The sequence below is a fragment of the Salarias fasciatus genome, assembly GCF_902148845.1.
Source record: "Salarias fasciatus chromosome 23 unlocalized genomic scaffold, fSalaFa1.1 super_scaffold_20, whole genome shotgun sequence".
Lineage (NCBI taxonomy): Eukaryota > Metazoa > Chordata > Actinopteri > Blenniiformes > Blenniidae > Salarias > Salarias fasciatus.
Genome location: NW_021941230.1, coordinates 8,977,191 through 8,997,184, shown reverse-complemented (window position 1 = coordinate 8,997,184; position 19,994 = coordinate 8,977,191). Strand labels below are relative to the sequence as shown.

The following is a 19,994-nucleotide window of genomic DNA, read 5'->3' as shown; positions in this document are numbered from 1 at the left end:
CTCTGACATAATAGTTCACATCTTTTAAATTTAAACTCCACAGAAAGTTATTTATTCGTTTGCTTTGTTCCTACCCCTTTCCACTGACTTCACAGCTAATGTGAAATGTGCACCGTTTCATTCTTTGATTCATTCACTCATTTAGTTTAGTTTTCTTTATTTCATGTGACGTTTTTTCCTGTTTTGTTTGTCTTGTTTTTGTTCTTTCTTTTCTTATTTGCATTTTGTTTATGGATTTTTTTATTTTTTTCACAGTTGTGAATTACTTTTCTTTGTATTTGTTTATGTTTACAGTTAATAACATGTCCTTAATTTTCTTTTTTCTTATTCACACTCAAATATGACATTTTTTATCCGATTTAATGAAGTGGCTTGCCTGCCCCCTACTGGTGGATAGTAGCAACAGCAATGACACAAGTCTGACAGAATGGCCGAAGATCTGAAAATCAGAGAAGCGATCAAAGTGGTTTTGCGTATTTGACTTGTGAGATTCCTCTGACGGCGTCTGGTCCGCCCGGCGCAGTGTACTCCCACACGGAGGCGGACGTGATCAGCCAGTGCCTGCTGGAGGCCAACGTGTCCACGGAGGTCTGCCTGACCGTGCTGGACACGCTCAGCATCTTCATCATGGGATTCAAGGTATGAACGGGCCCTGATACACACACACACACACACACACACACACACACGCCTGCAGAGGCCTGATCGATCGTCTGCTTTCAGACGCAGCTGAACTCCGACCTGGGACACAACCCGCTCATGAAGAAGGTTTTCCAGGTGCACCTGTGCTTCCTGCAGATCCACCAGTCTGAGGCTGCCCTCAAACAGGTCTTCACTTCCCTCAGGACCTTCATCTACAAGGTGAAACATCCCCTCAGCACTGCTCTCTCTTCCAAATATATGATGGAATGCTTTGCATTGTATTTTTGCAATTTTGTGCAATTTTTTTTCGCTTTTCTGTGTTTGCGACGGTGTATAAAAAACACAGTTCCCGTGCACGTTCTTCGACGGCCGGGCCGACATGTGCGCCTCTCTGTGCTACGAGATCCTCAAGTGCTGCAACTCCAAGCTGAGCTCCATCCGCAGCGACGCCGCCCACCTCCTCTACTTCCTCATGAAGAGCAACTTCGACTACACCGGCCGCAAGTCCTTCGTGCGAACGCACCTGCAGGCGCGTTGCGGATCCGCAGGCCCGTTTCTTCTGTCTTGCGGGCCGATCTGACTCCTCCTCCTCCTCCGCTCTCGCCCAGGTGGTCATCGCCGTCAGCCAGCTGATCGCGGACGTCATCGGCATCGGGGGGACCCGCTTCCAGCAGTCGCTCTCCATCATCAACAACTGTGCCAACAGCGACAAGAGCATCAAGGTGAGGACAGAAACACACTCCGTCACGGCTGAAAATCCAAGAAAATGTAGATGCAGATTAGAATAAAGCACACAAGATTAGATTTTTCCCAGATCCTTCAGTTCTTCGCCGCATATTTTCAACTGTACCGCAGCACACGGCGTTCCCCTCCGACGTGAAGGACCTGACCAAGCGGATCAGGACGGTGCTGATGGCCACGGAGCAGATGAAGGAGCACGAGAACGACCCGGAGATGCTGGTGGACCTCCAGTACAGCCTGGCCAAGTCCTACACCAGCACCCCCGAGCTGCGCAAGACCTGGCTGGACAGCATGGCCCGCATCCACCACAAGAACGGAGACCTGTCGGAGGTGCCGGACCGTCCAGCTCGGCTCAGACCCCCCTACACCCAACCCCCCTCTGACGGATGTCTTCTTCTCCGCCCGCAGGCCGCCATGTGTTACGTGCACGTCGCCGCTCTGGTGTCGGAGTACCTTTGGAGGAAAGGTGAGGCGACGATAGAGAAGCGACGCTCCTTGCAAAAAACACACGCGATGCGATTAGTGGAGCAATAAAATGAGTCCGCGGTAAAAGTTCCCACACCTATTGATCAATAGACGCAGTAAAATAGACGCGGTGCATCCTGGGAGTTCATCCGAGAGATAACGCCACTGTTATGAAACAGGTTCAAATGTTTAATGGGACACTGCGAATAAATAAAATTGATAGCGTAAAGATGAAAAAAGCAAAAGAATTTGCGTCGTCCACGTCGCCCAGCTTGGCCTGCCAGCTGAGCTCCGGTCCAAAGTCGCCGCTCGCTGTCGTTGAAAACGCTCCAACACAGCAGTCCACACTGCAATATAATGATGTTGTATAAAGTGACCGATAAACAGCTGATTGCAGGGTCAGAGTTTGACTCATGCTGAAAAATTTGTAGGTCGAAAATCCAGGTCAGCTATTTATTGATTTATTATCATCATTATTATTATTATTTTTATATTATAATATAATATTGAATTATATTACAGGTTTACAGTCATTTATAGATCTGACAGGTGAATTAATGTTAATGCTAAAACGAAGTAATGTTGTATAGAATATATATAAATAACACGCAGTTTGTCACTTTCAAGTCAAATCCAAGGTTTTGCGCGTGGGCTGTTGGGAGCATTCCCTCCTCTGTCTGGGGTTTCAGGAATGTTCCGGCAGGGCTGCTCGGCTTTCCGCGTCGTCACCCCGAACATCGACGAGGAGGCGGCCATGATGGAGGACGTGGGGATGCAGGACGTCCACTTCAACGAGGTTCCTTTATTTTTCTTCAGACTTTCAGCAGAGCCCTGGAAGCTGTCACCTAAGATAAAACAGCAACATGCGTGTGTGTGTGTGTGTGTGTGTGTGTGTGTGTGTGTGTTTGTGTGTGTGTGTGTCTAGGAGGTGCTGATGGAGCTGCTGGAGGAGTGCGGAGAAGGCCTGTGGAAGGCGGAGCGCTACGAACTCATCGCCGACGTCTACAGGCTGATCATCCCCATCTACGAGCAGCGCAGAGACTTCGAGGTGCCGTCCGCGAGACCGGGGGGGGAGGGGGGGCGAAAAAAAATCATTTTTTAAAAAATATAATAAATAAGCGTGAGTGTCTTTGCTGCGAGGCAGAAGCTGACGCGCCTGTACGAGACGCTGCACCGCGCCTACACCAAAGTGATGGAGGTCATGCACTCGGGCAAGAGGCTGCTGGGAACGTACTTCAGAGTGGCTTTCTTCGGACAGGTGCTGACGTCTTGTTGCTTCGCGCAGCGCAGAAACACACACACTCTCACACACACACACACGCACGTGCGGCCTTTGCAGGTGTAATGTCTTGAATTAACTGAGGTTTTCTCCCTCTCTGCCTCCCGCTGTCAGGCTGCGGTAAGTCCGGCGAGATAATGTCAAGTTTTTTTTCTCCGCGCATCCGTACATTTCTCAGAACCGCCGATGGATTAATTGTGCTTCTGCGGAGCGCTGTGTTCTGAGTTTGATTCCTCTTCGGGGCTGCAGGGTTTCTTCGAGGACGAGGACGGGAAGGAGTACATTTACAAGGAGCCCAAGTTCACGCCGCTCTCCGAGATCTCCCAGAGGCTCCTCAAGCTGTACTCCGACAAGTTTGGCCAGGAGAACGTCAAGATCATCCAGGACTCTGGCAAGGTGGGGCCGCGGACGAGTGGAAAGACCGTTCGTCTGTGCGATGACGTGGCTTCTCACGATGCTCGTTCTGCCCGCAGGTCAACCCCAAGGACCTGGACTCCAAGTACGCCTACATCCAGGTGACCCACGTGACGCCCCACCTGGACGACAAGGAGCTGGAGGAGCGCAAGACCGACTTCGAGAAGAGCCACAACATCCGGCGCTTCGTGTTCGAGACGCCGTTCACCGTGTCGGGCAAGAAGCAGGGCGGCGTGGAGGAGCAGTGCAAGCGGCGCACCATCCTCACCAGTAGGCCGTCCGCTCAAGCCCCGACGGGAGCCGGCGCCCGTTTCAGACGAGCCCGACCGCGACGAGTCACCTGCCGTCTCTGTCCCGCAGCCACGCACTGCTTCCCCTACGTGAAGAAGCGGATCGCCGTCATGTACCAGCACCAGAGCGACCTGAGCCCCATCGAGGTGGCCATCGACCAGATGAGCGCCAAGGTGGCCGAGCTGCGCCTGCTCTGCTCCGCCGCCGAGGTGGACATGATCCGGCTGCAGCTCAAGCTGCAGGGCAGCATCAGCGTGCAGGTTTGACCCCGCTTCACCTCTGAAAACGCCGTGATGGAAGAGTTGAAACAAGCAAAAAAAAAAAAAAGCACTGAAGCCTTCTGGGTCTTCCAGGTGAACGCCGGTCCTCTCGCTTACGCCCGAGCCTTCCTGGACGACAGCAGTGCCAAAAAATACCCCGACAACAAAGTCAAGCAGCTCAAAGAGGTCTTCAGGTAAACATCAGGGACTCACTGTGTTTATTTGGTGGATGAACGGGGGGGGAAAAGTGCTTCTTGCACGCGTGTGTGAAGGCGGAATAGCAGAGCTGCTCTTATCAGCGCAGATTGCCTGCTTTTGCTGCGCGTCGCCTGAATCGCGCCCGTGCCACCTCCTCCTTTCCCGCAGGCAGTTTGTGGACGCCTGCGGTCAGGGCCTGGGGGTGAACGAGCGGCTGATCAAGGAGGACCAGCAGGAGTACCACGACGAGATGAAGGCCAACTACAGGGACCTGACCAGGGAGCTGTCCAGCATCATGCACGAGCAGGTACAGGCGAGCGCAAATGTGCGAATCTGATTACTTTCGACTTATTTTACTCAAAAAAAAAAAAAAGTGTCCCAGACTTTCCTCACGTGCACTTTCACACGGGTGGTGGGCCCCCGTTTTTTTTTTCTGGTTTTTTTTCCCCCGACTTTTATGATTGTTGTTATGCAACGTGGTTCTCGCGGCTCTTTAACTCACGCTCATGATTTGCTAACCGTGCCTCTTATCTCCGCTCTCTTTCTGCTGGCCCGAGCAGATCGGATGGTAATGCAGCATTTTTTTTTTTTTTTTTTTACTTCCTTGTTTAACACTGTGCTTCACTGAAATGTAGCTTTATTGCAGACATTTATTAATTCCCCCGCAGATCCACCCCGTGGAGGACGGCTCCAGGAGCGCCCTGTCGGACTCCGTGGGCATCTTCCACGCCATCAGCGGCACGCCGGGCGGCTCCGGGAGCGTCCTCTGACGCCCGCCGGCCGACTCCCCCCTGCTCCGCCTTTGTTTCCTATGGAGACCCCCCCCCCCCCCTCTGGCAGGACTGCGGTCGGATTTCTCGGTCCGGCCCCTCTTTTAAAACAGGAACGCTGCTGCTGTAGCCTGGCACACACACACACACACACACACTCCCATGCAGTATTTTTTACGCTCCTCTTTTGTACTCCCCTCCCGCGGCTCAGCTACAGCAGACGTGTTCTTCGCTCTCTCTCCCCTCTATCCCAGGCCAACGGACGTGTATAAAATCTGTCTGAAGCCAAGCGAAGCGTAATGTTTGAACCTATTTTCTGTAAGAAAAACCAAAAAGAAAAAACAAGAAAGTGTGCAATTTTTTTTTTCTATTAAGGCTACCTACTGCACAGATACCCCCCTCCTCCTCCTCCTCCTCCTCCTCCTCCACCCTTCTTGCCAAAGACACTAATAAGAAGACTGTGCAATGCAAGACGAGGGCGGGACGGTTTGTAATCTCCCCCTTTGTTTCTCTTTCTGTCAGCATTTTATTATCTGTGAGGTCCAATTTTAGTGACTGACAAATAAACCTGTGATAATCCCATTTCCTTAGTTTCATTGCGTTAAAGATGATGACTGGTGTGATTTTCTTTGCTTTTTTTTTCTGTTTTTTTTTTTTTTTGCAATGCTTAAAAAAAAAAAAAAAAAAAAAAAAAAAAACTCCCTTTAAAAGCTTAAAAGCTGTGTCACAAATCCGGTCTGAGATTTCATCATGTGAGGAAATGTGTGAGTCAGGTTGTGTGTTACAGAAAAGGACAACGAAGCAGAGAGTTTATCGAGAGTGGTTTCTTCTCGGTAAGTGAACAAAATATCGTTTATGTTGCGTTATTACGGACGCCGCGGTTCATATTCAGTGTTTTTTTTTTAACAAAAGAATCAAGTGTGACAAGTTTTTAAAACGGAAAGCGTGTTTTAGTGATTGTCTCGGCCTCAACAGACGGGAATCGATTAACCAGCAAAAAGTCTTTGCTGTTTATTTTTTAAGTTTATTAATTTAATAGTTTGTACGCTCGTCGTTATCATTAAATTACATAATGATGAGTATTAAAACCTTTGCTCAAAAACAAAAGCGGGGATGGTGTTATCGGCTGCTTAAACTGTTTATTGCCTCCTTGGCAAACCCTCTGATTGCCCCTGACTACCATGTACCATAAAACACACACACACACACACACACACACACACAAACACACATACATGCGCGTGTGTGTGTGATAAGAGCGAGGAGGACATGCTGAGGTGTTGGAATGATGCCCATTCGCCCGCCGGCTCCGCAGTCCCGCCTCAGGGGGCCGTTTCGTTCAGTGGCGATGGCGGGAGGTTATTTAAGGGTCTGCCGGGCCTCCGCTCGCTCTTACTGTGCATCCCAGGTGGAATCGCTGCTTTCTGTCTGCGTATCTCTGGAAACATCCCATCTGTTAGAGCTCGGGACGCACGGCAGCGATGGCAGGTGAGAGAGCAGGCCGAGAATGAACGCCACATTTTAGACTCTCGGGCTTTTTTTTCATGAACGGTGTGACTTATTTCTGCAGAAAAAGGAGAATTTGAGAAACCCAAGAAGAAATCCGTGAGTACCTTTCTTTTTTTGTGAAAAAAAAAGTGCGTCCGGCCAAATCTTGACGGTGTTCTTCCTCCGCTGACAGGCCTCCATCTTTGGTTACCCCATAAGCATCTTCTTCATTGTGGTCAATGAGTTCTGCGAGCGTTTCTCTTACTATGGCATGCGAGGTGAGCCTTTATCTGTCTGCTTCACTCGATTTGTGCACGTCTACTTCACTGTCAAGGTACCCAGATGGTGGGATTTAGCAGATCAGTATATAAAAACTGGCAGTTTTTACGGGGAAAAAGTGAATCAAGTGGAAAAACAAGAATTCAACTCGCACTTTCTGAATGCAACAATAGTTCTTTTTAACTTTATTTTACGATTGTGGTGTCTTTGTAACATGAACAGTATTCTTCTGTGTCTGCAGCCGTGCTGGTTCTGTACTTCAAGTACTTCCTGGGATGGGACGACGACTTCGCCACCACCATCTACCACACCTTCGCCGCCCTCTGCTACCTGACGCCCATCCTGGGAGCCATCGTGGCCGACTCGTGGCTCGGCAAGTTCAAGTGAGTTCCGAGTCTGTTTGGGGAATTTCCCGACTGGGCCGTTTCGAAAACGTTGTGAGCGAGCGGGAAGAGTCCCGGCCGCCTGTCTGAGCCTCCCGTCTGCGCAGGACCATCATCTACCTGTCCATCGTCTACGCGGCGGGACAGGTGATCCTGGCGGTGAGCGCCATCCACGACATCACGGACACGGACAGGGACGGCACGCCGGACAACATGACCTTCCACATGTGAGTGGAACACACGCCAGACTCAACAGAAACACACACACACACACACACACACACACGTGCTGACCCACACTCTGTGTGTGTGTTGTCGTCGCCAGATCTCTGTCCATGGTGGGTTTGCTGCTCATCGCTTTGGGAACGGGAGGCATCAAACCCTGCGTGGCTGCTTTTGGTGGAGACCAGTTTCAGGACCATCAGGTTAGATGATCATTCACCGAACACACACACACACACACACACTGAAGCGAGGAAAATAGGAAGACAGTGACCTTTCTCCTCGGTACACGATGTACAGAACGCAGCGGTGGAAGCGCCGCTATCACCTGCATCTGCTCAGCACTTCTTCTATCAGGGTTTCATCTTCGCTTGGCTGTTCATTAACTTAGAACCACAGCTTGCCTCCGTCAAGGCCGGAGGAGGGGGGGGGGCAAAGGTGACTCTACAGCTAATCGCTTCGATTTGCGTGTCTTGATTTGTCTGACAGGAGAAGCAGAGGGGAACCTTCTTCTCCATCTTCTACCTGTCCATCAACGCCGGCAGCCTGCTGTCCACCATCATCACCCCTGTGCTCAGAGGTAGACCCCAACACCCCCAAAAAAACACAGTCACATCACAGAACACACACCTGAGCAGCTGAATCAACTCTTTTATGTGTGTGTGTGTGTGTGTGTGTGTGTGTGTCCAGCTCAGGAGTGTGGCATCCACAAACAGAGGGAGTGTTACCCGCTGGCCTTTGGGGTCCCCGCCGCTCTCATGGTGGTCGCTCTGAGTAAGAATGTCATTTCAAGCATCTCCCAAATCGAGCACATTCAGGGCAGTGGTGGATAAGCTTTGGTCACCTGTGTTTCACTTTTATTTATGCTCTCAAAATGTGCTTTTCAAAGATAAGAAACAATTTGAGGACAGAATATTTGCTGCTCTGCTGCGGTGTCGTTTAATACTGGTGAATCTCTGCCGTGTCTGCAGTCGTCTTCATCGTCGGAAGTGGGATGTACACTAAAACCGCCCCTCAGGGCAACATCATGGTGAAGTTCTGCAGATGCGTCGGGGTAAGGAGGTCTCCGGAGGAGATTTTCGCTGCAGAAAAGCTTCCGTGTGAGCTTTTATTCTCACGCTGGTCTTTGCCTGTTTTTTTACAGTTTGCCATCAAGAACCGCTTCAGGCATCGCAGCTCCGCCTACCCCAAGAGGGAGCACTGGATGGACTGGGCTGAGGAGAAATACGATGTGGGTAGTTCATACAGCCATTAAAAACTAACCAAAAAAACAAAAAAGACATCCAGGGATGTTAATTACCGCTCATGTTTGTGTTGTTTAGAAACTCCTGATTGCTCAGGTGAAGATGGTGCTGAAGGTGCTGTTCCTCTACATCCCTCTGCCCATGTTCTGGGCTCTGTTCGACCAGCAGGTAGGACCGGCAGGGGGTCACCACACCTCTGTTAGAAGTCCCTGAAACAGAAAATAACAAGTGATCAGTGAATTAGTAAATAACTGATACCCCCCCCTCCCCCGAATCCAGGGCTCCAGATGGACCCTCCAGGCCACGACCATGAACGGAGACTTTGTAAGCGATCAATGCCGTCACTGTCACGCCTCGCAAATTCAAGCATTTCTCTTTAAAGCAGGTCTGTTTTTCCTTCTTCAGGGGCTTCTGACAATCCAGCCCGATCAGATGCAGGTGAGACTCCGGCGCTGATCGCACTCTGCCGCCGGCGCGATCCGTCATCCGCACCGTCACAGTGACTGATCTGTCTCCTCTCCAGACCATCAACCCCATCCTGATCCTGGTTCTGGTGCCCATCATGGACAGTCTCATCTACCCTCTGATCGCCAAGTGCAACTTAAACTTCACGTGAGTTCTGGAATCCGTCGGATTCACCGCATTCCGTGTTCATCGTGTTTCTGTCGGATCGGATCAGTCCAGTCCGGTGACGCCGTTTTTCCCTGCAGTGCACTGAAGAGGATGACCGTGGGCATGTTCCTCGCCGCCCTGGCGTTCGTCTGCGCCGGCCTGATCCAGCTGCAGATCGATGTAAGTGGGGCCGTGTGGATTTCTTTTTAACATTTTTTTCATGAATCTCCTAACATGAATCCTCCTCCTGCAGGAAACGCTGCCGAAGTTCCCCTCCGGCGCCGAGGCCCAGGTGAAGTTCATCAACATGATCGAGGGAGAGGCGATCAGCGTCAACGCCGGCGGCCACGTGTACGAGCTGAAACCCTTCGACGTGCGTGAAACACACACAGACACACACGCTCAGGTCTGCGCTCGCGGGTTTGAAAAAGGCGGTGAACCCCAGTCTGCTCCCACAGGCCTCCGCCGACTACCTGACCTTCGCCGAACCCTTCAACCTGTCTGTGGGCGGCGGCGCTCCTTACCTCCAGGATTTACCCGACGCCAGCAGGAACACCATCATCTTCCGGAAGGACGGCGGAAACCCGCGGCCTCAGAGGGTGAGACGAGGCTGCAGCACCCTGCTTTTGTCAGCATAATTTAAATGTCGAGCCTGTTTTTTTTTTCCAGTTTGAAAACAAACTTCACGTGATGCTGAATCTCTTATCAGCTTTCGGAGCGAAACGTGTGAGATAATCTTGCGTTTTTCTGTGTTTAGTTCTCAGACATCACAGCAAAGCCTGAGAAAGGGGCGAATTCCATCAGGTGAGTGTTCCCTTATAAAGATAGAAGGAGACTTTAATCTCCTTTAAAAACACAAACCAGCAGGAAAACACGACATCGGACTGACTTTAACCTCCCTTCACCCTTCTCACGCGCACTGGTGTGATCAGATCTTTGGCTATCAGTCATAATTCCTCGAGGAAGGAGTGAGTTTTCCGCAGCGCTAACAGGCGTCAGGACGGCTCATAAAGTTCCCCGATAAGCAGCTCTAATCAAAAAAGAGATAATCGCCAAGCAGAACACGCCCGAGTTGAACTCTTGAGAGGTTTTTACTGCCTCCTGCCTCTCTGCACATGATCAGAAGCTGACTCCCCGCATTCTTCTTCTCCCAGGTTCCTGAATGGCTGGACGTCAAAGCTGAATGTGACGGTGGGGGAGTCCAGCTTCGGGGACATCGTCGCCAACAACATGTCTGTCTACGTTAGCGTAGGTCAAGGAGAGTAAGTCTGACCCCCCCCACCCCCCAGCATCGGTGTGAAGCCAGCAGCAGAGGGCGCCTTCAGCGCTGACCGCCCCTCTTTCGTTTCTACCCCCAGACCTCAGTTTAAGATCATGGATGCGTCCGGAAACGAGTGCGTTTTCACTCAAAGCCTGGGCTTCGGCAGCTCCTACACCAACGTCATCCCGCCCACCTTCGCCTTTGGAGAAAATGTAACCTCACGGTCCTCACCGAGCTGATATCTTAACAGCGCCGTCCTCCTCGATTCTAACCCGTCTTGTGTGCCTCAGTGTGCAGCGAGCATCCGCCCCATCATGGACATCAGTCCCAACTCCGTCCACATGGCGCTGCAGATCCCGCAGTACTTCCTCATGACCGCAGGGGAGGTGGTCTTCTCCGTCACCGGCCTGGAGTTCGCCTACTCACAGGTCCAGAGCAAAGCAATTCCCACAAGGCTTTTGTGATTTATCGTGAAAAGCACCTTTAAACATTTCTGTGTGTGTGTGTGTGTGTGTGTGTGTGTGTGTGTCGTCCAGGCGCCCAGCAACATGAAGTCGGTGCTGCAGGCTGGTTGGCTGCTCACCGTCGCCTTCGGCAACATCATCGTGCTGATCGTGGCCGAGGCCGCCACGCTGGAGGAACAGGTGAGGGAATGGTGGAAATTTTTTGGGTGGAAAGTGGGCGTGTCCACAGCTCCAACGGCTCTCCTCTGTGTCGGTTTGCCTCAGTGGGCCGAGTACATCCTGTTCGCCTCCCTGCTGGTGGTGGTGTGCGTCATCTTCTCCGTCATGGCCTACTTCTACACCTACATTGACCCGATGAAGATCGAGGCCCAGTTTGCGCACCCCGACTCCGACGAGCTGAAGAGGAAGGGGAGTTTCGACAAGAACAAAGTCCACGATCCTCACGGGAAGCAGAGAAAGGACTCGGACTCCAGCCGGGAAGGAGACAGAGCCGCCGAAACTAAGATGTAAAGCTTGTACAGTTGTTGTTATTTTGCGTTGAAATTCAGTGCATCCGGCTGCACGCGCAGTGGTTCGAGCAGGCGTTAGCCCCTCTGGAGCGGCTCCTTGTTTAAGCTTCTATTTTGCCTAAAAGGCTGAGAGGAACTAAAATTCCTTCACTTCCAAAAATGACTTTAAAAGGTAAAACAGCAAAAATGATTCAAATAGATTGGAAAAATGGCTGAGACCCTGACAAAATGTAAAGGCAGAAAGAATCAAAATGTCTGAAACAGTGAAAACAGCCACAACTGAACCAGTTAAATCCTTCAAAGATGTCTACAAGAAATAAAACAACAGCTGAAGTGTCAACTGTGCCATTTTCTTTTTAAAGGTTCAACGTGTTTTGAAAAAGACAAGAGTATCTCTTTTGCTCATCCAGGTTGCAGATCTGAGACGGACGGAGCCAACTTTTGGTTTCCGTAGTGAAGCAGTGTTAGAAAAACTTCTTGATCATATTGTTTTTAGAAGTTACTCACCTATTCAATCATTCAACCCTTTGTGTATCATCATTAGTGTTTTATTTTGTTTGTATGATCTCAGAAACAATCTAATCTTTTTGTAGTGCAATGATTACCAGTGTTTCTATTTATTTCCATGCACAGTCTTGTATTGTAATGTATTTTGTATGTACGCGTGACGATCCAACTTTTCCAGGAGGGAATCTTCAACAAATGTTTCCACTGTATGGCCAAGAATTGCAATAAAGAACCGACACACAGTGGTGTGACTCCTGCATAACAGTATCTATTCCCTCAGTATCTCACTGCTTTATTATTTATGTTCTCCCAAAAACACTCAGTTGGATTCGGATGTGAAAATCCTGGAGAGACTTGCCATCTCCCCCAGTGTTGCAAAGTACAAACTGCTGTTTTAAATTGTGAATATCAAAATAATGATAGGAATTCCGAGCGCCTGTGAACACACCATGTGACGTCATCCAATCAAGGGGCCAGGTGCGGACTTCACTGAACAACCCGACTTCAGGGGGAGCGTGAGGAAGTTTTCCGAGGTGAGCGGTGAGAAAATTTATTGAAATATTTTAGCTAATAAATCGTGTGAAGCCCGTGGACAGGATAGAACGGAGGGAGATGAAAAAAACTTCGAACTTGGTGAGATATTGCTACTCTTGGAACTCTCGGAAAGCTCAGTAAGCACACAAAAACACTTTTTTTCCCTGTTGAAATGGGTTAAAAGTGCATTAATTTTAACGAGAGAAGCATTATGAGGAGCCATTGCAGGAATTTAATGGACTTTTTTTTATGTACAATCTATGACAACAATATAACTTATATAATTAAAACAGCTGTATGATTAACTGCATATTAAAAAAGATAAACATTGATAAATTTATCATAGATAAACATGTCAATATTTAAATATACTAGCAGTTAAATGTATGAACTGATTAAAATGGCAATAAACCACAAATTAATGTATGATGACAGAATATCAGTGGCAGGATAAACCATTGTACAAGCAAAAATTAATTTTTAAAGTTTTATCGAATTATCTCCACCTGATTCCCGTCACAAAATGAGTAACTTCTTACTTTAAACATTATTGCAGTATTAATTTAGCCCAGATCCATAAATGTTATTTGTAACCTATGAAAGACGTTTATTGTGACAATGCATCTTAAGCAATAAATCAATATTTCAGTGTTTCTATGGATGAAAAAATCAAAAGCTTACTCATTTCCTGCATGAATTCAGTGCTTTGTTTGGATTTTTCTCTTCAGTTAATGAAAGTCACATTAACTTCCTAAAACTGTAAACCCCTTTGAAATATAATGCAGTGCATTTAGAGCGTGTTGAGAATGTGTGTCTTCCTGATGATTTCCAGTTCACACACACACACACACACACACACACACACACAGTAGTCAGTTAGCATTAGATCTTTATTTCTCATGTCACTTTGAAAGCTTACAAGGAGCTTACATTGAACTCGGGAATTCTCAAATGACACAAGCAAAGATTATATACAGTACTATAAACTGTCAGCTATGATAAAGAAGACCAAATGTACACATCTTGTAGTTATTTCCATAGCATGTTTTTTTTTTCTGTAAGGTATAGATATTTTTTTCTTCTTTTTTTTTTTGCCATATCCATAAAGCATTCCATATTTTCCATATGTAACTCTTTGCAGTTATAAAAATATCAGATATTTCTTAATTTCTCTCCATTCCCTGTGTTGATAAGTGCGTCTTGATGCAACTCCTCAACATTATTGCTGCATTAGCACAGTAGTAAATTCTGGAACTCTTAAGTAAACATATATAGTAAAACATGGCTATTAGCGACTTGTAACGGTTTGTTGTTGTTGTTGGTGGTTGTTGTTTTTTTGTTTTTTTCCTCCTCGTACGGGCTTCTTTAAATACTTGACACTTTCAAAGTGCAAAAAAAAAAAAAAAAAAGGATCTGAAAATTAGAAAAAACTAAATAACAAAAAAAAAAAGGTGCAAATCATACTACAAATATGTGGTGAGAGCGTAAAAGAGGACATGGCACTTCTAGAGCAGGTGGTGGTGATTCGTCCTGTTTGGCCACGTCTCGCCATGTGATTGCCGTTCCCCCCCTCCCCCTCCCCTTGTTTCCACGTTCTACTGAGGACGGCGGCGGCGGCGGTGGAGAACACGATCCGCCGCCTGACCCCTCCCTAAACTTCATCCTACACGACCTGACGCACTACGAGAAGAAAAGGTCAAGCCCCTACAGAGCTTTAGTTATGGGTTAGTCGCACCGTTCAGCAGGTGATTGAAATGAGAGGTTCGGCGCCGGGGGGGGGGGGTGGCGTCCGCCGGAAAACACTGACGAGTGTCGAAGCAAAAACCGAGAAGGAGGAGGAGGAGAAGAAGAAGAACCGCAGCGTGTGCACGTGGAGAAGAAGGCATCTTCTGTTTCCGTCCGTCCCTCGAACTCCAAACTCCCGTCGGTATCTACAAAATGCGCGTGACCATTTTGTACACAGTGATTCTCTCCTGCTCTCATGTACAGCATGGCGACGACCCCCCCCCCCCCCCCCACTGCCTCCAAGGACAAAGTCCACTTAAAGCACTTTACCTGAGGTTTCATTAAGAATGCTGCAGTTTGCCTAAACGGGGAGTCTTCCACTCACACACACACACATACACACACAGACGCGGCGTCCCTGCAGGTTCATCAAGCATGCTGTCAGAGGTTGTGGGGATATGCAGCCTGCAGTGAAGGGTGAGGGGTGGGGGGGGGACTGGAGTCTTGTTGTGGATTCAGGGGGCGATTTTGGAGGAGCGAGGCAAGTCCGCAGTCTGATGAGCCAGTCCGCTGCCTCGCCCTCTTCCTCCTCACTGGAGCTCTGCAGAGTTCCTCCTCGGTGGAGTTCAGTCATTTGTACAGGCGAGCGATAGCAGCCCCCCCCTCCCCTCCTCCCCTCCTCCACACGGGAGTCTAAAAATGCAGTCAGCTGGTATTGAAAGACGTCCGACTCGCCGCCGTCTGCCCAGGCGTCGGCGGGGCGAGGGCCTGGGGGGAGCCGGGGCCGGGGCCACGGAGCGGAGCACAGCTCTACGGGAAGGAGGAGGAGGACGACGTCCGGCCCGTGGAGAAGCTGCAAGAGGCACAGACAGCCGTGATCTGCCTCCGCTCCTCCGCGCCGCCGCTCGTCGCGCCGGGGGGAGACGCGAGGCCTTACCTCTGCAGCCTGTGCACCATGTGAGCCACCAGCGAGTCGGAGATGCCGGGGTACGCCTCCTCGGCCAGCAGGATGGCCTCCCGCAGCTCGTCCAGGACCATGGGGTTCCCGTTCACCTGCTCCTGTCGCGCCTTCAGCTGCCGGAGGAGAAGGCGCGAGAAACACAGTCAGACTGGGGAAAACAATGTGAAGAAGACGGTGTAGCCGCGGTGTGTGTGTGTGTGTGTGTTACCTCAGCGAGTGCAGGAGAGATGACTGTGGCCAGGCTCTGTGAATAAGGCCTCTTTGGAATGTCTTTTGTCTGAAACACAACGCAGGAGGAAGCGAGAGCTTTCAGAGTTTTGGTCGGATTTGCTTTAAAAAAAAAAAAAAAAAAAAAAAAAGCCGCCGACTCGAGTGATCGGACCTGGTCTGAAGCCCCCGACTGCCCCTCCCCGTTCTGCAGCTTCTTGGGATCTTTCTCCCGGATGGTGAAGATCCAGTCGTCGCTGCCGAAGTCGTTCCCGCCCGACGCCTGGCCGTCCTGCTCCCTAATTGTAACAACACAGAGGATTTGGACACACTCGTTGAGCTCGGGGTGAGAATAAAGGAGGCGGGGCCTCTCTTGGACTTACGAGTCGGACTCGTCGGAGCTGGACTCGGTGGTCCTGGACTGCTCCGCCTTCCACCGCTTGTACTTGTCCACCAGCTCCGTCAGGTAGGACGTCTTCTTGGCGTGTCGGACGATGAGTTTATGCTTGAGCAGCTCTTTGGCGGTGGGCCGCTGCGGAGCGGCGGGGAGAGAGAGCGAGAGGGTGAGCGGGCGATCGGAGCGGCGGGGGGACACTCGGCAGAGGCCGGCACTCACAAAACTGGGCTCCTTGTTGAGGCAGGCCTCCACGAACTCCTTCAGCGGCTTGCTGTAGTTGCCTTCAAGCGTGGGCGGGTTGTTCTTTGGGATGAGGAATAACACCTTCATGGGGTGGAGCTCCGAGTGCGGCGGCTCGCCTTTCGCCAGCTCGATCGCCGTGATGCCCAGAGACCAGATATCGGCCTGCGCAGCGCCAGAGATGAACCCAGATTAAAGAGGCGGAGTCGGATCGTCGGATCGTCGGCGGCAGCCCCAGTACCGCTTTGAACCCACCTTGGAGTCGTAGGCCGACTGTTTGATGACCTCGGGCGCCATCCAGAACGGCGTGCCCACAAAGGTGTTGCGTTTGATCTGGGTGTCGGTGAGCTGGCCGGCCACGCCGAAGTCCGCCAGCTTCACCTCTCCCTGCTCGGACAGCAGCACGTTGGCAGCTGCGGGGGAAACGGAGGGAGGAATCAAAGCAGCCGTCATTTATCTGCGTCTCCAGCCGATTTAATAAAGAGGGAGCGACTGTCAGAATCCTTTTAGGCGTTCACCCCCCCCCGTGCCCGGCTGAAATACAAACTACATAATGAATCAAACGGCGAGTGGATGTCAATACCATTAACCCGCCACGTGATCTCGGAGTGTGGGAGTCCGCCCGATACCTTTAATGTCCCTGTGGATCTTCTTCTCGGAGTGCAGATACTCCAAACCCTTCAGGATCTCTCTCAGGATGGTGGCGATCTGGGTTTCGTCGAGAGCGCCGGGCTCCATCTTTGAGAGGAAAACAAACAGCGAGCGCAAGCTGCGGCCATTAATCACTCCACAGGAAGGCCGGGACACATTTATCATCCTGTTGGAATATATATATGAGCTTCTCCAGGTGGCTCCCGAGTCCGTTTCATTCGGATTTCATCTGACGGTGTAAAATTCCGCCGTGAGATTTCTGGAGCTTCACTGACGCAGGACATCCTCGCTTTGTGTTCACTCTCTACGCTCCCAACTCCACTGTTTGATTCAGGAAGTAGGAGTGTGTGGGAGTCCTTTTTAACACATTTTTTGAAACTTGTTGCTGTGGAAACTAAACTGTGTCTGAAAGCTTCACGTCTGCACCCATTCAAAATGAAAACCGGCACGGGGAAAAAGTAAAAATAGAAGTTCCCCCAATGGACAGAAAAAGTCCACAACACTGCTCCAGGCTGAAAATATCATGCATCTCCACAAATGCATCCTGCAATTTTAAGAGTTTAGTCTTTGTTAGTGTATCACTCACCAGATCTAAGGCCGAGCCTCCACCTAGGTACTCCATGATGATCCATAGTTTTGTGTCCTGGAGCGGGCGAGACAGAAGAAGCAGTTTCTGAGGACCACCTCAGTGTCTGGACTCATTTAATTCTCGACTGTGGAAGGAACATTGATTCACCCACCTTCAGGTAGGAGCCGTAGTACTTGGTGACAAAGGGGCTGTCGCACTGACTCAGCACCGTGATCTCCTGCTGGATGTCCTCAATCTCGTCCTCCGCCTCCTCCAGGTCGATGATCTTGATGGCCACCACTTTCTGCGTGCGATTGTCGATGCCTTTGAACACCTCGCCGAAAGAGCCCTTGCCGATGCGCTCCAACTTGGTGAACAGCTCCTCCGGGTCCACTCTGGCGTTCTGGGCGTTTGGACCGGGCGAGGGAACAAAGCAGGGGAGGAGAGGGAAGGCGGATTAAAAAAAAAACAAAACAAAAAAAAAAAAAAGGAAAAAAAAGGAAAGCAAAAACAAAACAGAAAGCCGAAACAAAAAGGAAAAAGGAGCGTTTGAAAAGAACTGAATGCTGGGGAGTAAATAGGAAACACCAGCAGGGTGCCATTCTTACAGGATACATTAATTCACTCATTGCAACACCTTGTGTTTGTGTACACAGAAAGAGAGACACAGGAGAATGAAAGGGAAAGAGTGTAACAATTGGATAACATGCAGGTTAAAAAAGCATCCAAATCAAAGTCAGATTCCAGGATTCTGCTCCAGCGTCAACCAGCTTCTCTCTATTGATCACAAACTTTTTTTCTGAAAATGATCGGTGCACTAATAGAGGAGAAAAAGGAACATTTTCAGCTTTAACAGCAAGAAATAAAACTACTTTGACTCTCAGCACAGCCCATCACTGCAGCTACACTCAATCTGCATTTTCTGAAGAAAAATAAGCAGAAATTGATCAACACTGTTCAATCCAATGACTTGATGTGTGTTTGGGGTGTTTTTTAGATGAGATGGGGCCACCAGGCAGACTCTGTTATCAATGACAGGCCACCAATGATTCTTCCATGTCGATGGTAAAATGTGACACGGAACCAAACTTAGGAAGCTACATAAAGCAAAATTTAACGCTTAATAGCTGAATAATAACCATTAGATCAGATGTTCTCCACATGCAGCGGAAATCAGACCACATGGAAATCTGCACGATCGGTTTAAAGACATCACAAAAGTCGTTCAGATGCACGCGATATGAAAGTCTTGATGAAGATGCGGTCTGCTCTTGTTGCAGCACACCTGGTTAAAAAATAAAAGCATTAAAACAGTGTTTGGGAGACGTGCTGTCATTCACATCAAAGGTGTTTTGTCATCCCAGCTTCTCTGAGGCAGCACGCAAACATGTGTAGCTAAATGTGGAAAGAGAAATAAAAAGAGCTGCAGGAAGCTCACTAAAGTGACTTTACTCTCCAGAGACTGTTACGTGGGAAACGCTGACAAAAACAACTTCCGTTTAGAGCCAAGAAATGTGTCAGAGGGTCCGTTTGGAGATGAAGCAGCAGTCGTGAGGCTGCAGATGACAAAACACTGGTAAATATTCAGTCTGGACTGGAAACTGTGCAGTATAACTTCTCATCAGGGTCTGCAGCTGCTGCTGAATATGATGTGGAGTGTGAGGCAATTTACATCAGGAACAGTTATCTCCCCATCAGTTATCCCTGTTGGGACAGTCCTAAAGATAGCAGGCTGCAGTGTGCAAGAAATATGGAAGATCAGTGCATCCTGGCATGCCAATAGCTAACAGCACAGCGGGGGTTTAAAGAGCTGATGCCACTCTTCCTGCGTGTCTTTCTTGTTTGGCTTTGCACTTTGGGGCTGTTTAATGCACAGTGTGCATGTGCAGATGTGGAGGGCGCAGAGTGATCGAGGCTGCCTCGCAGCAGGAGCTCACCAAAAGAGTGTACATTTTGTTCAGACAGTGTGTGTGTGTGTGTCTCCTCATGTCTCACCTGCATCCCCGGCAGGTTCCCCTGGACGGGAGAGTGGGCCATGGCGAAGCAGCCGGGGGGGGCGGGGGGTGTCCGCACAGACCAGTCCGCCTCGCACCTGGCCGCCCAGGTGTGCCGACAGCCGCCTCAGGTACGTGCACGCGGAGGGTAGACAGTCCGGTCCCGAACCCACCCCCTCCCGAAAAACAGCTGAGCCAGCTAACGGGCGTCTGCTAATGCTAACACACGAGAAATCCGCAATGTTAGCCTGCTAGCTAAGCTCGAGCCGCTGTTTGGAGTCCGGATGTCCCGCAGGGCGTCCAACTGCTGCAACGAGCCGCAGCTCCCCCACAAAAAAAAAATAATAATAACAAGTCACTAAGGAGCAACGACTGTTAACACGTAGGTGTCCCGAGCTGTCACTTTCTGGAAGTCCGTCCACTCAGCTAGCTAGCATGGCTAGCGTGCTAGCTTAGCCAGCGCAGACGACCTGACGAAGGTTCCGTTAGCAGCAGCTCGAGGCTCCGCGCCTCCCCGCACCGTCCCGCACCGGGCCGGGCCGCCGAGTCCCGCGCCGGGCCGCCGCCGAGTCCCGCCTCCGGTGGGGTGTTTACCGCAGGGCTGCGCTCGCCACTGTTTTTGTTTGCTCCCTCACTTTCGTCCCGTACTCTCGGCCATCTTGTCGGTGCTGCTGTGACGCCTGGCTGG

At 50.0% G+C, this 19,994-nt stretch overlaps 3 protein-coding genes across 5 annotated transcripts in view; 2 read left to right on the top strand and 1 right to left on the bottom strand.

The window, feature by feature from the left end:
* LOC115383976 (dedicator of cytokinesis protein 9-like) overlaps window positions 1-5,510 on the top strand; it is a 24,270-nt gene extending 18,760 nt beyond the window's left edge. Inside the window, 16 exon segments of the mRNA XM_030086217.1 lie at window positions 524-639; window positions 724-861; window positions 989-1,171; window positions 1,251-1,364; window positions 1,498-1,713; window positions 1,792-1,849; window positions 2,538-2,644; window positions 2,774-2,896; window positions 2,993-3,106; window positions 3,242-3,247; window positions 3,377-3,523; window positions 3,601-3,811; window positions 3,902-4,092; window positions 4,186-4,286; window positions 4,459-4,597; window positions 4,959-5,510. Of these exon segments, the coding sequence (XP_029942077.1) occupies window positions 524-639; window positions 724-861; window positions 989-1,171; window positions 1,251-1,364; window positions 1,498-1,713; window positions 1,792-1,849; window positions 2,538-2,644; window positions 2,774-2,896; window positions 2,993-3,106; window positions 3,242-3,247; window positions 3,377-3,523; window positions 3,601-3,811; window positions 3,902-4,092; window positions 4,186-4,286; window positions 4,459-4,597; window positions 4,959-5,060 (2,066 nt within the window). The 3' untranslated portion in view covers window positions 5,061-5,510.
* The window catches only part of stk24b (serine/threonine kinase 24b (STE20 homolog, yeast)), a 22,484-nt gene extending 2,490 nt beyond the window's left edge, over window positions 1-19,994 (bottom strand). Inside the window, exons 1-12 of one of the 3 annotated variants that reach the window (XR_003930776.1) lie at window positions 19,308-19,994; window positions 17,485-17,715; window positions 17,331-17,387; window positions 16,723-16,831; window positions 16,349-16,506; window positions 16,073-16,258; window positions 15,840-15,988; window positions 15,632-15,755; window positions 15,458-15,526; window positions 15,226-15,362; window positions 14,678-15,141; window positions 660-691 (exon numbers count right to left, since the gene is read on the bottom strand). Coding sequence is in view for 2 of the 3 variants with exons in the window: in XM_030086213.1 (XP_029942073.1) it covers window positions 15,099-15,141; window positions 15,226-15,362; window positions 15,458-15,526; window positions 15,632-15,755; window positions 15,840-15,988; window positions 16,073-16,258; window positions 16,349-16,506; window positions 16,723-16,831; window positions 17,331-17,387; window positions 17,485-17,715; window positions 19,308-19,349 (1,305 nt within the window). In the remaining variant the exon portion in view is untranslated. Of the gene's footprint in view, window positions 1-659; window positions 692-13,439; window positions 15,142-15,221; window positions 15,363-15,457; window positions 15,527-15,631; window positions 15,756-15,839; window positions 15,989-16,072; window positions 16,259-16,348; window positions 16,507-16,722; window positions 16,832-17,330; window positions 17,388-17,484; window positions 17,716-19,307 lie in introns of those variants that run through there. The other 2 variants (XM_030086213.1, XM_030086214.1) reach the window with 2 other exon arrangements.
* On the top strand, window positions 6,535-11,645 carry LOC115383973 (solute carrier family 15 member 1-like). The gene is made up of 22 exons (XM_030086212.1): window positions 6,535-6,665; window positions 6,742-6,826; window positions 7,069-7,210; window positions 7,318-7,437; window positions 7,536-7,635; window positions 7,922-8,012; window positions 8,123-8,206; window positions 8,404-8,486; window positions 8,577-8,663; window positions 8,755-8,844; window positions 8,956-9,000; window positions 9,082-9,114; window positions 9,200-9,288; window positions 9,387-9,468; window positions 9,542-9,661; window positions 9,747-9,887; window positions 10,046-10,092; window positions 10,443-10,550; window positions 10,647-10,761; window positions 10,840-10,977; window positions 11,086-11,193; window positions 11,278-11,645. Exons 2-22 carry the CDS (start codon window positions 6,820-6,822, stop codon window positions 11,521-11,523), a joined length of 2,076 nt encoding a protein of 691 aa, XP_029942072.1. The 5' UTR covers window positions 6,535-6,665; window positions 6,742-6,819; the 3' UTR covers window positions 11,524-11,645.

What these genes read in the sequence shown, in the direction of transcription:
- LOC115383973 (XM_030086212.1), top strand. An exon ending in ACCAGTTTCAGGACCATCAG is followed by an intron (nt 7,636 to 7,921) that starts GTTAGATGATCA and finishes TTTGTCTGACAG; the next exon opens with GAGAAGCAGAGGGGAACCTT. An exon ending in CCGCCACGCTGGAGGAACAG is followed by an intron (nt 11,194 to 11,277) that starts GTGAGGGAATGG and finishes GGTTTGCCTCAG; the next exon opens with TGGGCCGAGTACATCCTGTT.